The 15,162-nt window shown below is 31.7% G+C and overlaps 1 protein-coding gene across 1 annotated transcript; it reads left to right on the forward strand.

The window, feature by feature from the left end:
* Positions 1-13,814: 13,814 nt before the first annotated feature.
* LOC132607430 (probable calcium-binding protein CML36) lies at positions 13,815-14,745 on the forward strand. Its single transcript, XM_060321390.1, has one exon. It carries the CDS (start codon positions 13,969-13,971, stop codon positions 14,608-14,610), a length of 642 nt encoding a protein of 213 aa, XP_060177373.1. The 5' UTR covers positions 13,815-13,968; the 3' UTR covers positions 14,611-14,745.
* Positions 14,746-15,162: the final 417 nt, after the last annotated feature.

Raw genomic sequence — 15,162 nt, forward strand, 5'->3', positions numbered from 1 at the left:
CTTTTATTTCTTCTTTTCCTGCATTTCCAAGTTACTCCGAGTATTTGTATGAGCAGTTTTAGTTAATTTTGCTTTGGCAATATGCTATATAAGCTACCAAATTGACTCTGAACAAGTTGAGAGATAACTACCTTCGGAGTTTGTATGGCCTAATGTATGTATTAAGACGAGGGTCAGTATTAACATGATTCTACTGCTTTATGCACTCACTCTGAGCAGCTTTTGTTTCCTTTCTTCTTTTTCTTGTTTTTTATTTTGGTATTACAAGGTTATGCTAGGTTTTTTGCAGACATTTTAGCTGGATGTTGTGGCTGGGTCTTTGAGAAAATGCTGTCATTGTTGTGTATGTTCAACTAGACACAACACCTCTAAGATTTTAAGTTGCATGGATCAAATATTAAATTAAAGGAAAATTTGCCTTGTGCTTTCTTAGTTTTTGGTGTGCCAATTCACGTTAGCACATCCAACAATAGGTTTTCTGGTTCAACAACAATGTTTCGGTACGAATTTTATATGTGTGAGAAAAACAAGTATAGTTAGAGCTAAATATATACTTATTTCAAAACACAGTTATTTCATAGCTCAAAATTCACAACGTCTAAATTCTAAAACTATCATAACTCAAGGATGGAGCTACGCTTGCCAGAGGGGTGTCAAGCGACACCCCTTTGCCGAAAAATTACATTATTTAGATAGGTGAAATTTTGATTTTATAGGTATGTATACTAGTCAGGGGCTAATTTAGGCATAAAAAATGGATCACGTGAACACATGGTCACCCGACTAAACTCGGTATGTTATGTATATAATTCTTAAAATATATCTAATATTAATCAAAGGAACACGTGGTCAAACTAGACTGAGTGGAGCACTGGTTAAGCGCTAGGTTTAATCCCTTAAGGTCGTGGGATTGAACCCAACTAAATGCACTTCCTTTTATTTTTTTAATTTTATTTAAAATGGTGAATCCATCCTCTTAAAATCCTGGATTCGCCTCTGATACTAGTATTGACACATCTTAACACAAGTTGAAGGCTTAGCGTAGCGGTTAAGGGGTTGCAAAAAGTCCCTATGGTCACGTGTTCAAACTTGCGTTGCGATATATTTATATTTTTTTACACCCCTTAATGTGATTCCTGGCTCCGCCACTGTCATAGCTAGCTAGCCGACTGTGTCTCTGTATTCGAAAGAGTTCTTCCCTTAACTCGGAACCAACAATTGCATTTGAAAAAGTTCTCTTAACTCAAAACCAACCACATCCAAATTCTGAATTCGTCTTTCGGGTGACTGCTGACTCATTTTTTTTTCTTTTGACAAAGCAGTTGCCTGTGGAGAGGCATTTGGAGGAGTTGCATGTGGAGTGTCTGCCACTGAGGTGCTTTCCAGGAAGGAAATATATATATAATATAAAGCTAGGCATAGACAAAGTGATGTGATACCTCTCTATGGCCACCATTTCTATTTATCTTTTTTCTCCTTTTTTTTTTGGCAATTTTTCCACATTTCTTTACATAATTTACTATATAATTAAATTAACAAAAACCTCATGCATTAAATATTTCTTTGTAAAAGTGCAGGCCACGTACAACTTTAATTACAATAAGTCCAAAGTAACCGTCTGCCCATGTTGCAGCAATATTTATGGATACATTAAGGCTAAAATCGTTTTTCCTTTGATATTAATCACTGATAATAATAGGGTGACCATTCATTTCTCTGCTTATTATTTGCCACTATATATATCTTCTTATTCTTCCTTATTTTTGGTTATGCTATAGTCAAGTTTCTTAACCTTCTGTTTGTGCCTTTACTTTTGTTGTCTCGCTCCGTCACTGACATTTGCTTCTTTCTTTTTTTCCTCACCTCCATATTATAATCCTGCAGCATCGCTTTATATGCTTGGTAGTGATCTCTTTTTCATCAGTTATGAGAATAAAAAAAGTTTTTGGTTGAATGGTTTAATATACTTTTATTAATCTTGTATGAGAACTGTTCTATGTACTAAAAATTTGAAAACTGTTCTATTTAGTATCATATTGGTAATTGTCTAGATAGTTTATCCAAGAAAAGAAGATGGAAAAAATGATTTGGTATATATTCTCCTATATTTTATACGAGTAGTTCATTATTTTGTGATTTATGTTACTCCTATTTGATTAAACAATTTGTTTTATTTGTTCATATTTGTTCATAATTGTGTTTAAGGCTTTTTCTTTAACTGGTAGCATACAGTTTCATTTTTATTATTGAACACAAAGATCATTAAGATGAACTAATTTATTCTTTTGCGTATATTGTTTTTTTTTCCTGTGTCGCTTTTTTTTTGGCTTGAAATGTAGTGGTAATATTTTTCCTGCCACTTTTTTACCCTTTGTGAATGTAACATTTTTTTTTTTCATTTGCATAAAGTAATTTATTAGTACAATATTTACAGTATCAGAAGAAAGGTAAATGAGACATGAAGAGATATTACTACAAAAAAGACTACAATTCAAGAAATTTGGGGACGAGATGAAGACAACTAAAGATAAAGAGATATTATCACCAGATGATGTTGAAGCAGCCAAGAAGCGTCCAACATCTTGCAAGTCAAGAAAGTATATTAAAATTGATCACGTGATCAGTAATATATATATATATATATATATATATATATATATATATATATATATATATATATATATATATTTGTTTTTTTTGTTCAAATAGGCATTAGACACTATGAAAATGCTTGTGTACATTATTTGATAATAATATCTTCAAACCCTGGGTTAAAGAAAATAATAATTACTATGTGATATTGACTTATTATTTTTATTTAAAAGTTTGAAATTAGTTTCTATATAACTCGATATGATGATATGAACTTATCACATTCTGTATTCGTTTTTATAATATTTCTATCTATAGAAAGTTAAGATTGGCTAAGGGAAATTCTAATTTTCGTTGTTTTGGTATCAGCTCGATGCTATGAGAGAGAGGGGTATGGGACTAACAGCAACGATTCCTTGAAGTTTTCAACTCAACAATTAACAATAAAGGTAAAATAAGTATGAAATAGTATATTATTTCTTGATTTTTCAAACTAAACAAGTAAAAATGAATAACTATTTTTAATATAGGACAAATAAAAATGTACGAAGGAAGTATATTTTTAACAGCGCAAAGCGCCGACCTTTACACTAGTTAATACTACAAGCTAGAAAGACTTGGTGTGTGACAAGTCTTTTGAGCCCCGGTCAGGGGTTTTCCAGTTGTCATCTGTCTTTAAATATGCCTTAAAATCTGACACAACTCACAAGGCTCCACTTTGCTGACCATAATACGGTATACGGCTTGGTTGCTTATTTATCAAAAAGTACTCCATATAAGTTTTAGTAGGCGTTTGGCGAAGTTGAAGTTGTGTTTGTCATAGTTTTTGCAAATAATCTCTAGTTGTTAAAATGTACTTTTAAAACAATAATAATATGAAATATGCTTTATATCTCCCAAAATTGCTAAAGACTAGCAAAATCACCCAAATTAAATTAATAAATATAATCAGTGCGAGAAATATAGCAATTATACTCGAGATCAGTTTATGGAGTGCTCAAAACTGATGGTTTATTTCCATCAAAAGACTGTAACTGGGAGGCTTTACTGCAGTACACCGAAAATATAACATCTATATATATGACTTTGTTGCGAAATCCCCACCTTCTTCTTTAAGGGAATAGAAAATACATCATCTCTAAATACGGTAGTTGGGCAAAATTTACATGGGTTGTTGGCTAATATAAATGAAGGTCTTTTATATATATATATATATATATATATATATATATATATATATATATATACATATATAAAAATTAGGGTAAAAATTGGAAACAGAAAAATAAAAGTAATGGTCCAAAAATAGAAAATGAAAAAGGTGAAAAATAAGATTTTGGTTGTTTTTCATATCAAGTTGTATTTGAAATTTTTATGGCCAAACACTAATTTTTGAAAAAAGTGAATAATTCTCGTGGCCAAACGGGTTAGGGTCAATAATACAAGTGATTTTTTTTTTCTTGGGAATTTTTAGATCACACCTCGGAACACATTCTTCTTACGGCAATAAATTTATTTTCTCATTTTCTTAACCCGAAATAACTGAGGAAAGGCAGGATTCTCTTTTTAAGGGAACTTTCGGAAATAGATTCAGTGTAGCCGATGTGAGACCCGTAGCTCAAAGGGTTAGAGCACATGGTTACACATCATAGTATTAGGTTATTGAATCCCTCCTAGCTCACAACCAGCTCAAAAGGAAAGTACCTTTTTCTTTGAGGTTAGTAAAATCATGATCGGGGTACACATATCCTAAATATATATTGTTGTTTTTTGCAAGCAGAAAAATGATGTATTTATTTGTATCTGGAAATCAATTTGATGGTTAAACTTAAAGAGACATCCTATCATGGAGCAACCAATAACTAATATATATGAAGAAAGTCCAATTCCATAAAAATTAGGTCAAAAACAGCCCATAGCACACACAACAAGAAATTAAATCTCCACTACAATAAGTGGTATAATTCCTATCTGATAAAATATAAAATATTAATTCACCTAGAAACAAACTAAAACATTCTCGGGGGCCATTCTGAATTCTCAAGTTCTATGGTTGGAAAGGCACAAAAATAACAGGGGGAGATCGTAATTTAGATAGTACATGTTTTCGACAATACAAATAACGTAATTTATGATAAATGAAGATATTGTTGTTTAGCATTATTTGTAATCCTGATTTAGTGGTCCAAAAGCAAACAATTGCATGTTCATTGTTAGGCCATAATTTTTTTATTTTTTATTTTTTAAAAGGAAGTTGGAATGGGTGTTTGTAGTGAGCAGCTACTGTTATTAGTGTACTTAGACAATTAAAGACCACATATACACCCAATACGTTGAAATTCATTGCCCATGGATAAAGAAAAATTGTTTCAACATAAAAAACAACAAAAACTAGAGCAAACATATAATAACGGATTCGAAATTGTAACCAAGCATCACCCATTGGTTCTATATCGGACTCATAAGTAGAAAGTTTCTCCGGCCCTTTGCTAATTGGGGCTAACACTCCGGAAATGAAAAATGTCAAAATAGGAACAAGGATCGATATTATTAGAAATGCCAAAAAAAAAAATCATATTCATAAAGCAGAAACACAAACACACTCCTATGCAAGTGGAGAATATACCAGATTCGATTGGTCGATTCGAATTCAGCTAGTGTTATTAGCAGGGGCAGATCCACTCTAAAGGGTGGGGTGGCATGACACCCCCTAGATTAATAATTTTTTGATATACTTATGTTGTAATTTGCTTAAATTAGGTTAAATATTTGATATTGTCACCCCCAGTCTTAAATTAGACAAAGGTGTCACGGCTGGTAGACACAAGTTTGAATCTATCTTAAACATTTTTCGACTCCCGTTTTTCTTCGTGCTTTTTACTTTCTTTGTACTCGTAATCTATTTATCTTTTTATTATTTATATTGTCTTTCCTCTTTTCTATTATTTTATCTGTGATCTCTAACAAGAACACACAAATAGAAACTTCAAAATCCCTTAAATTAAGCATTTCTCTTAATCTCAAATCTGTGAGTATTTAAATCGAAAAACTTGGGTCACAATGGGAATTTTGGATTGAGATCAAAATTCAATTTTTTTTATTACTCCCTCCGTCCATGTTTAATTGTTTATATTTGACTTGGGACACTCTTAATAAACAACAAAAAAAATGAGAAATGAATTGGACTACTTAATAATAAGGGTAAAATAGTTATAAAATGGTAAATTACGTCTTGATTTTTCAAACTATATAACTTACAAGTAAAAGTGGACATATATTTTTAGTATAATGGACAAATAAAAATGGATGAAGGGAGTGTATTATAGAAATTTTTGCTATTCTATAATTGTTAAATTCAATTTAAATCACTTTACTAGTTAAATTTTGATGGAAATTTCGTAAGCACTGCTTAGAAAAAGCATGAAATTTATGATTTATTTTTGAGAACTTGTAGTTTATCTAATTCTACATTTACTTATGGAGTGTATTTACATATTAAAGAGTTTTTCTAGTATTTTTCTTATTTTGATTGGTGTAATTCCCTTATTGAAGATGTTATTTTACTTGTGCAAATTCATTTTTTAATATACATAAGAGATGTAAGTCCCTTGGTGAAATTTTTTATTTTACTTTTGTTGTTGATGAGTGTGATTCCTTGGTTAAGGTACTAATTATGTTGGTTTTTTTATTTTTGAGATGTAATTATATATTTGTAAATAAATAAAAAGTCTATTATGTTGACCCGAATAAACTAAAAAGAGATGGACCCGATCCAAATACACATTCTTAACAAGATGTGCATTGAAAAAAATTGTGGCATCCTCCACCTTAAAATTCTAGATTCGCCTCTGGTTATTAGTGTACTTAGACAAGTGAAGACCATAAGAGACAGATTAACGACTAAACACTGCTCGAAACAAGGTTTAATCAATTCAAATCAGACAGTTGAATGAACAAAGATATAGTTTGCGATAAAGTAATTTGTTTTGTAACTGTTCAAAATTCCATTTTTATTAGTAGTAAAGTTGTCAGAAACTTTTTGCCGTGCTACGACTATTTGCTTGACCCAAAAATCGTGTTTTCCAATTACTAGTTAATACATACTCTATCATCTATGTTTAACTCAAGGCCTCGAGTTGGACCTCAAAGGCTATTATCCTGCTGATATATTGCATATGTGTACAATATAGGTTCCTTGTGAGAAGACTGGTTTTATTTAAGAGTTCGTTGGTGGCCAATTGATGTCATAGCGTCACTTCTTGACAAACATTTAGAAAGTAGCACATGTTGAAACATTTTGCAACAAAAGCTGTCTTATGTAAGGTGAGACTAGCACTTATGAAGCGTAATAAATTTTTCTCTATTTTTCTTTTCAAAAATGGAGGATGAGATGTTGTAAGTTTTGGTTAAGGATGGGTCTACTTTCTTAATGGCCCCTTATTTCACATTGATCAAGCATTATAAGATCCTTTCTTAACGGCCCCTAAGCTAGTACAGATATTATTTGCAGTCGACGGATGTATCAAATAATAAGTAGACGACATGCACTTTTTACATAAGCTTGGTTAATTAATATACATTTTTATTTTAACTCATCAATAAATTATAATAAATTAACACAGTTTGAGGATATTGCAGTCAAGTGAATTTTATTTATTTACTTTTGCCTAAACAACTACCGCTACTCACTGTGTCCCAAAATACTTGTCATATTTCGTTTTTCAATAGTTAAACTACATATGCTTTGATCAATATTTTAATATAAATTTTTTCACCATATTAATATGAAAAAAATCGCGACTTATACTCTCTCCATTTCAATTTATGTGAACTCATTTGACTGAACACGAAATTTAAGAAAGAAGAAAAGATTTTTTAATTTATAGTCTTAAATAAGTCACGTATATTTTGTGTGAATATAAATTATTACGTAAAGATAAAGTATTTTTAAATATAGAAAGTGGTAAATAATTTGGACGGATGGAGTGCCTTCTAAGGCTTTAATAGAGTGACTTTTGACAGTAAAACAGTGTGCGAATCCATTTCAGCGTGCCAATTATCTGTTGGCACAATTACACAAAAGCCAAAAGGCCACCAACTTCTGAGCTGCAATTCCAAAAAAGCAGAAGCATGCACCCCTAAAAGCTCATTTTCTTTAACTTTATGGTGGACCTCTCACACTACCCCACCCTTAATTTATCGTTTTCACGCAACACGTGCCGTTTGGACATGATTTAAAATTAAAATTACATTTTTTTTAATAATTTTAAATTTTAAATTATGAGATGAAATCACACGTCCAAACATTAATTTTAAATCATAATTTTAAATCACATGTTCAAATGCCTACTTTATCCTAGAATAGTAGGATTGGGAGGACGCATGTAAAGATAGAGTTCTAGGTGTGAGTTTCACATAATTCAGTAGTTTCTATTAAGAAATTGACTTAATATATATATTTATTTTGTATCCAATAAATTGTACAGTATTATTTTGATTTCAAAACTCATAAATTTTAAAATCTAATATCGCCTCTTGTTAAAAGGGTCAACTATATATGGAAATATTCACGAGAAATCTTCAAAATAAGATAACTTGGTATTACAAATTAATGTCCTTGTGGTTTTTCAACTATCAAACTATATATGATATTTTGACCTTATTAAGGCTTGATGATTAAACACTCAAATAAGAAATAGGTGGAAATTCTGAAGTGCATGTGACTAAATTCTAGAATTTAGAATGTATTAGAAAAAAAAAGTAACAAGAAATTATTGGAGTTATCTTATCAAGCTAGTTTCGTTGATGCCAAATGAACTCTTCTTGATATGCATGTCCGATTTTATATATGATATTAGAAAAAGAATTGTTTCTTTCAAGGATGAATATGATCAAAATTCGGAAGGAGTGTTATTTCATTCAATGTAGTTAGCTCTACGTTCTTACTCGAGAGCGGGAATTGTCTTATCTTAAGGTAAGAATAGCTCTAAGTGGGACGGATTGGAGTTTTCTCTTTGATAGACTTGCAATATCAATTCATATCAGCAATCTTGGTGATGATCTATGCACTGCAGCAATATAATTTCAATATACCTAACCAAATCAAATGTAATGCAGTGTGTAACAAAACAAATACTCAAATCCCATACGAAATCAATCTGCAGATAATAAAAATGTCAAACTTGAAAATCCCATGTGGATGAAACTGTAAACTGATTTTTAGATGATTATTGACTGAAGAAATTAAAATCTCGAATCCAACACCAAGATTTGGTGCAATGAATGAATATTAGAACTCATAGTTAGAATCAGTGTTTTAAAAGAAAGTTTCAGGACTCGTCCTGGGGCGAGGCACTGGCAAAACGCCCTAGGGCTCACGTGCGGGGCGTAGTTCCTGTGAGGCTTACGTCCTAAGCGCCCGAATGTACGCCCTAAACACGCCTAACGCCCAACGCTCGGGGCTCGCCTAACAGCTCTTACACAAATTATATGTTAAATTCCTTAATTATAATCGTTGACCCTCGTAATTCTTTAATAAATGAATGATACTTAATAGTTTTTCATCTATATAAATAAGAAGATTGGTGTAACTCAAATAACAAGTTGTACTATTGCATATTTACTATTTGAGAACATCATGGGGGTGGATATCACTTAATATTTCTTTTAAAAATTACATAGCCGATTTGTACATTTTCACGTGTCATTGGTCTTTTGTCCTATGTATCAAAATTATCATATTTTACTATTTCGCTATTTGAAAGAAATTTTAATTTTATTCATGAAGGAGTTACCCTTTAATTGTAATACTGATAAAGTTTATTGATATAAAATGAACAGCGTGATAGTAATATTGTTTTGAGAAATTGTAATTTTTTCATTATTTGAAAGTTAAGATGTCAGAGTTGATTTGTATTCCATAATAGTGTTTATTTTATTGTATTGTTTATACTTGTAAAATTATGTTATATATAATTACAAATTGTAAGTAAGGGTGACTAGAGGGTGAGGCTAGTAAAACTTTTTCTTTAGGCCCCCAAACTTTTGAGGACCCAAAAACTTTTACCAATGAATTTTATAGTTTAAGTTTCTCTTACATAATATTGAAAATTGTAAAAAGAAGTACAAAATATATATAACAAAAGAAAGAAAAAACACTATCTATGTTTTAAGAGCAATGTTTTAAAACTTTGAACTAAACTACTCAAATATTCATATTATTAAATAAAAATTTTACAATAACATCCTAGGTAATGTCTTTAAAACAGAAGGCTAATATCTTATTGACTTGAATTGATCCTCATTAATATGAATACTAATGTTACTTTATGAAGTAAAAGAAAACAAATATGAAAAATAAAAAAAGGCAAGACTAAATTTTTTGTATATGGACTACACTTAAGGCCTCATATTTAAATTTAACTTTATTGTGAGGATCAAACATATATATATATATATATATATATATATATATATATATATATATATATATATATATAGGGCTTACGCCCAGTGCCTCGGGACTTACGTCTCGCCGAGGCAAATGTGAAACGCCCCGCCTTACGCCCTCGACTTTTAAAACACTGGTTAGAATAGAAGATGATTCTCTTACATAATTTCTGTAACTAAAGTTAATGTATGGAACAATCATTGGAAATGATTATCAATCATAGAGACCTACCAAATTAAAATGTTGTAACGTATTTGAGGTATTTGCCATATCATCATTGACCTCTAACCCCATCAAATGTTGTCTGTTAAGAACATCTCGCGCGAGTTATGTGTTACCAATTTACCAAGTCCATTTTCCATTGTATTCTCCCTCTACCTTCCATCACGTGCATATATATTGGTTGTTAGATAAATTTTCGAGTAATTAAAGATTGATAATATTATTTTATTTTAGTGTTAGTTGAAATAATTAATATTGAGGTGAAAGTTAAGATAGCTATGATCAAGGAAAATGACTTCCGCCAACTAGCTAGGTGAAGGATGTTACACTCCATCAAAAGGTTGTTGTGTGAGAGATTATTCACGATGAAAAGGCATGTAAAAGGAATTTGACTATAAGGAGGAGAGTAAACTATGTATTAAGGCTTTTTTATTTAATCTTTGTGCCCAATCAAATCCAAAAATGATAGGATGGAAGACAATTTAGCTAGACGTTCTAGTGATTATGCAACGGATTACTTACTCACATTGATCATGAGCGAAACAACGGTTTGATGCACGAAGTATCCTGTGATCACACATGGTTCAGGTAAGGGCCATATTATTTATCCTACCCAAAGGATAATATAAGCATCTTACCTCAACACCCACAACTCAAATTATGATCAATAGGTCACACATATATAATTTTGCAATTCCAAGGCTCCCCTTCTTAGTCTGCTTCATGAAGCATCTCCTGATCATGTAGTTCGGAAAAAGTCCATGGCCCACGGGTGTTATGTAAGCAGCCTATTTTTATGTAAGCGTCAAATGACTAATTTCACAACTCAAATATTTATATCGAGTCAAATAATTTAAACATACACGATACAAATTAAAGTGGAGAATAATATAACTAAAACCATAATTAATAGATAAAAAATTATATAAAAGATACACGTCTAATATTAATTAATTTGATGTAAGTACTGAGTAATAAGCATATACAAGTAGTAATTTTCCCCCAAACCTATTGAACTTCATGCGAAAAATAGATTTGTAGGTTGACATTTGGTTAGTCTTTTCAAAGTGTGGGGTTGTTGTGATTGTCATCCAGCTGCACCGAACGTTATACACATCATCGTCCTTTCCCTTCATTTCCGGAGACAATTCTGGGCCATATTTATATGCTTCTAACATATTTTGTGTCTATTTAACTGCTAAGAGTGTGTGCTCATGTTTCAGCATTTCTCCTTTTTTGAAAGGAAATTTAAAATTTATGCATCATTACAAAGTGGGGTACTAATAGTAGTACCAGCCAGGTTTCAGCACTATCATTTACCCACTTCCTAAAAGAGAATTTGACAAAAGGGGCAAGTGCATTGTTTCGGGGTTCATCAGAATTGAATATTTTTAATATAAAGTATAAATCCATATGTGAAAATTCACAAATAATAAATTGAACACATAATTAATTTGGAAGTACAATAAAATTTAAAGTTAAGAACCTTAAAGTTCGAATCTACCGGGCCAATGAGTGATGACAGACATCATTTTTAGTTTTTATGAGTACTCCATTCTCTTTTTCCTTCATTAATATGCATACCTTACTTACTCTTAGTGGTCGTTTGGTTTGAGGTCAAAATAGTCCCGGGATTACAATCCCGGGACTAATTTATACCATCTGTTGGTATTATTTTATACCATCTGAAAGATGGTATAAAATAGTACCAGTATAAGTGGGTTATGAAGGTATAAGTTGAGTTATTCCAGCACTAATTTTTATACCACGTTTGGTACAAGGTATAAAATAATCCCGGGATAAATCTATACCTTATACCAAACGTGGTATAAAAATTAGTACCGGTATAACCCATGTTATACCTTAAACCAAACGACCACTTATAGATTATTTTTCGTGTTAACAACATTTCTCAATTACGCAAGACAGGTTTGGAATAAGGCACCAATAATAAGTCAAATTTAATATTGGCCGAATTTTCATAAAAAAAAAAAAAAAAACTATAAAAATGCATCTAAATAATGAGAGACTACAAGAATTGAGTCGAAAATGATGACTAATTCCTATCTAGAAGCTTTACTCTTGCAAAGCATTCTTCATGGTCCTATTATCATTTGCCCTTTTCTTCACGTTATGTGGCTTGAATTCATTTTCAACTAAAATTTTTATGTTCTTTTCCGCCATTCCTTTTGAAAGGTTTAAGTAAGAAGGGAATATATTGTTCTAAAAATCTTACAAAAATTGAAACTTCAAATGAGGACCATTATACTTTTTTTTTTTTAGCAAAAAACCGTGAGAAACACGTAACCCCTCATCCACTCCCGGCCTCACAAACACCCCTCCTGAAAGAGATAATTTGACTGTAGAATGCAGAAAACGTCTAGTTGTTAAGAGATTAAAGTCCTACAGATTTAAATTGTGAAAGTGACTTTTTTTTTCCACCCGATATTCGATACCCGCATTAGAATTCGACTATATCTGGTTTCGCATCGCGTAGGGCCCCATTCGGGGGGAAGCGCTCTCTACCAAGGGGTTTTTTCATACCCAGGGCTCGAACCCGAGACCTCTGATTAAGAAAGGAGTAGCCCCTTCCGCTGCACCACATCCTTTGGTGGTGAAAGTTTTAGTATTGCCCGTCTTGGCCGATAACTCTTATGAATTAATTTTAGGCTATGCTATCATCTAGCTGAAAAGTACTCATGTTTGTGTGACGTTATTTTTTTATTAGTCCGTTTGAAAAGAATCACACATTTTTAAATTTGAAAATTATTTAACTTTTAGCTTATCATTTTATCTTTAATAAGAAACTTCTATAGCACATAAATATTATGACGTGTTTAAAATCATAAGTTTATAAAGCCACACATATGTTATGACATATTAAAACCATGATTCAAAAAAGAAAAATCATTTTCTTATTAATTCCTGTGTCGATCCTGAGTATGTCACGTAATTTAAAGTGCAACTGAGTAAATGTTATACTAGACAAAGTCTTATGCAATATAAAATACATACAACTACATAAAGTGGAAAGGAAGTGTATTTGCAATCCAATCAGCACATGGAACGGTTGCAAACCACCAAACGAAACCTTACAGATACTCCATCGTCTCAATCTATGTGTCATTTGATTAGACATATAGTCTAAAATAATAATTTATAATTTAAAATAAATTTTAAATATTTTTGTAATCGTAAATCATCTTATAAATTCAAAATTATTACTCTCCGTCTCAATTCATTTTTTTTTTTTGGCCTGTTTCTTTCTTTTTATATTTAGTAAATGTTTTAATTCCAAATTAATTAAAGACTACACATATTTTTTAATTTAAGACTAAAAAAATTAAATTTTTTTATTTCTTAAAATTCGTGATCAATTAAATTAACAGACTCAAATTAAAATAAATAAATACTTTTTAAACATAAAAATTTATCATTTTATTTTAAACGGACTAAAAAAATAAAATAAAAAAAAGGCCTGGCAGGCAAATTTGGACAGCGAAAGTACCAAATAAATACTCAATTCTCTCTTTCTCTCTTCTTTCAATTTTCTCTCACTACGAAGCTTCCTGGAAATTCAGCATGGCCTCATCCTTGAGCCACCCATTTAACCTCCTCCTTCCTCACTCTTTCCACTCACCCCTTCTTCATTATTCTCCATTTTCTTCTCTTTATCATCATCCTCCATAATAATAATAATAATAATGAAGCTTATCAAAAACCTCTTCATTAACTACAAAAAATCCCGCTCCACCTCCAGCTCCATTTCCCGATCCGAAACTCCATCTTTCGGGTCTTCCTCCGATTCAGATTCCCATCACGGGTCAAAAAAACCACCCCCCGGTTTATCCACTCCAACGAGCGTGTTACCCACGCGCCCCACCAACGACTGGTCCGAGATTTCCGCCGATATTTACGCTGAACTCGTCCACGCGTTTCATACAATGGACACCGATAACGACGGGAAAATCCGTAAGGAAGAGCTTGAAGAGATTTTAACCCGAGTTGGATCCGACCCGCCAAGTAAAGAGGAACTTAAATTGTTACTTAATGAAGTAGATGTTAACGGTGATGGATGTATTAGTTTAGAAGAATTTGGTGCTATTACTTCAGCGTTTGGTCCACCAGCATGTGACGGCGAATTAAGAGATGCCTTTGATTTCTTTGACGCTAATCATGACGGTAAAATAACGGCAGAAGAGTTGTTTAACGTGTTTCAAAATATTGGTGATGGACGGTGTACGTTAGAGGAATGTAAGCGTATGATAAGAGGTGTTGATAGAAATGGAGATGGGTTTGTATGTTTCGAGGACTTTTGTCTTATGATGGAACAGCAAAGGTGTTAGGAAAAAAAAAAGTGCTTTGATTCTTTTTTTTTTTTCAATTTCGTGGAAAAGGGTGTGTTTATTCAAGGGTGGGGATTAATCAAACAATTTCCCCCCTTTTTTACCCAATGAACCGAAATGAAATTGGCTTACATATTACTCATCTATTTTATCATTGCTATTAGTAATTATCTAATTTTGTGGAGCTATGTTTGTTTCATTGTTGGTACTACCAAATTTTGCTCTTGCACCACTTACAATCAAATGAAGTTTAATATAAATGTAATCATCTTATAAAACATAACTAGAGGGATCATCCATATAAGAGAACCAAATTTACACATTATAAACTTTTTTCGCGTATTGAAACTTGATTAATCCAACTTGCCTTGAAGAGTTTTGAGGTAAAATATTTTTTCTATCAAAGACTGACTTCATTTTCAAAACTCGAATTAATTTAGATTTATGGTTAAGAATATGAGAGTACTTACCATGCTGTAACAACTTTGGTAAAGTCTCAACTCTTAAGTACATATATTGAACAAATAAAAGAAAACGGTAAAACTACTATTT

Source organism: Lycium barbarum, chromosome 8 (genome assembly GCF_019175385.1).
Source record: "Lycium barbarum isolate Lr01 chromosome 8, ASM1917538v2, whole genome shotgun sequence".
Classification (NCBI taxonomy): domain Eukaryota; kingdom Viridiplantae; phylum Streptophyta; class Magnoliopsida; order Solanales; family Solanaceae; genus Lycium; species Lycium barbarum.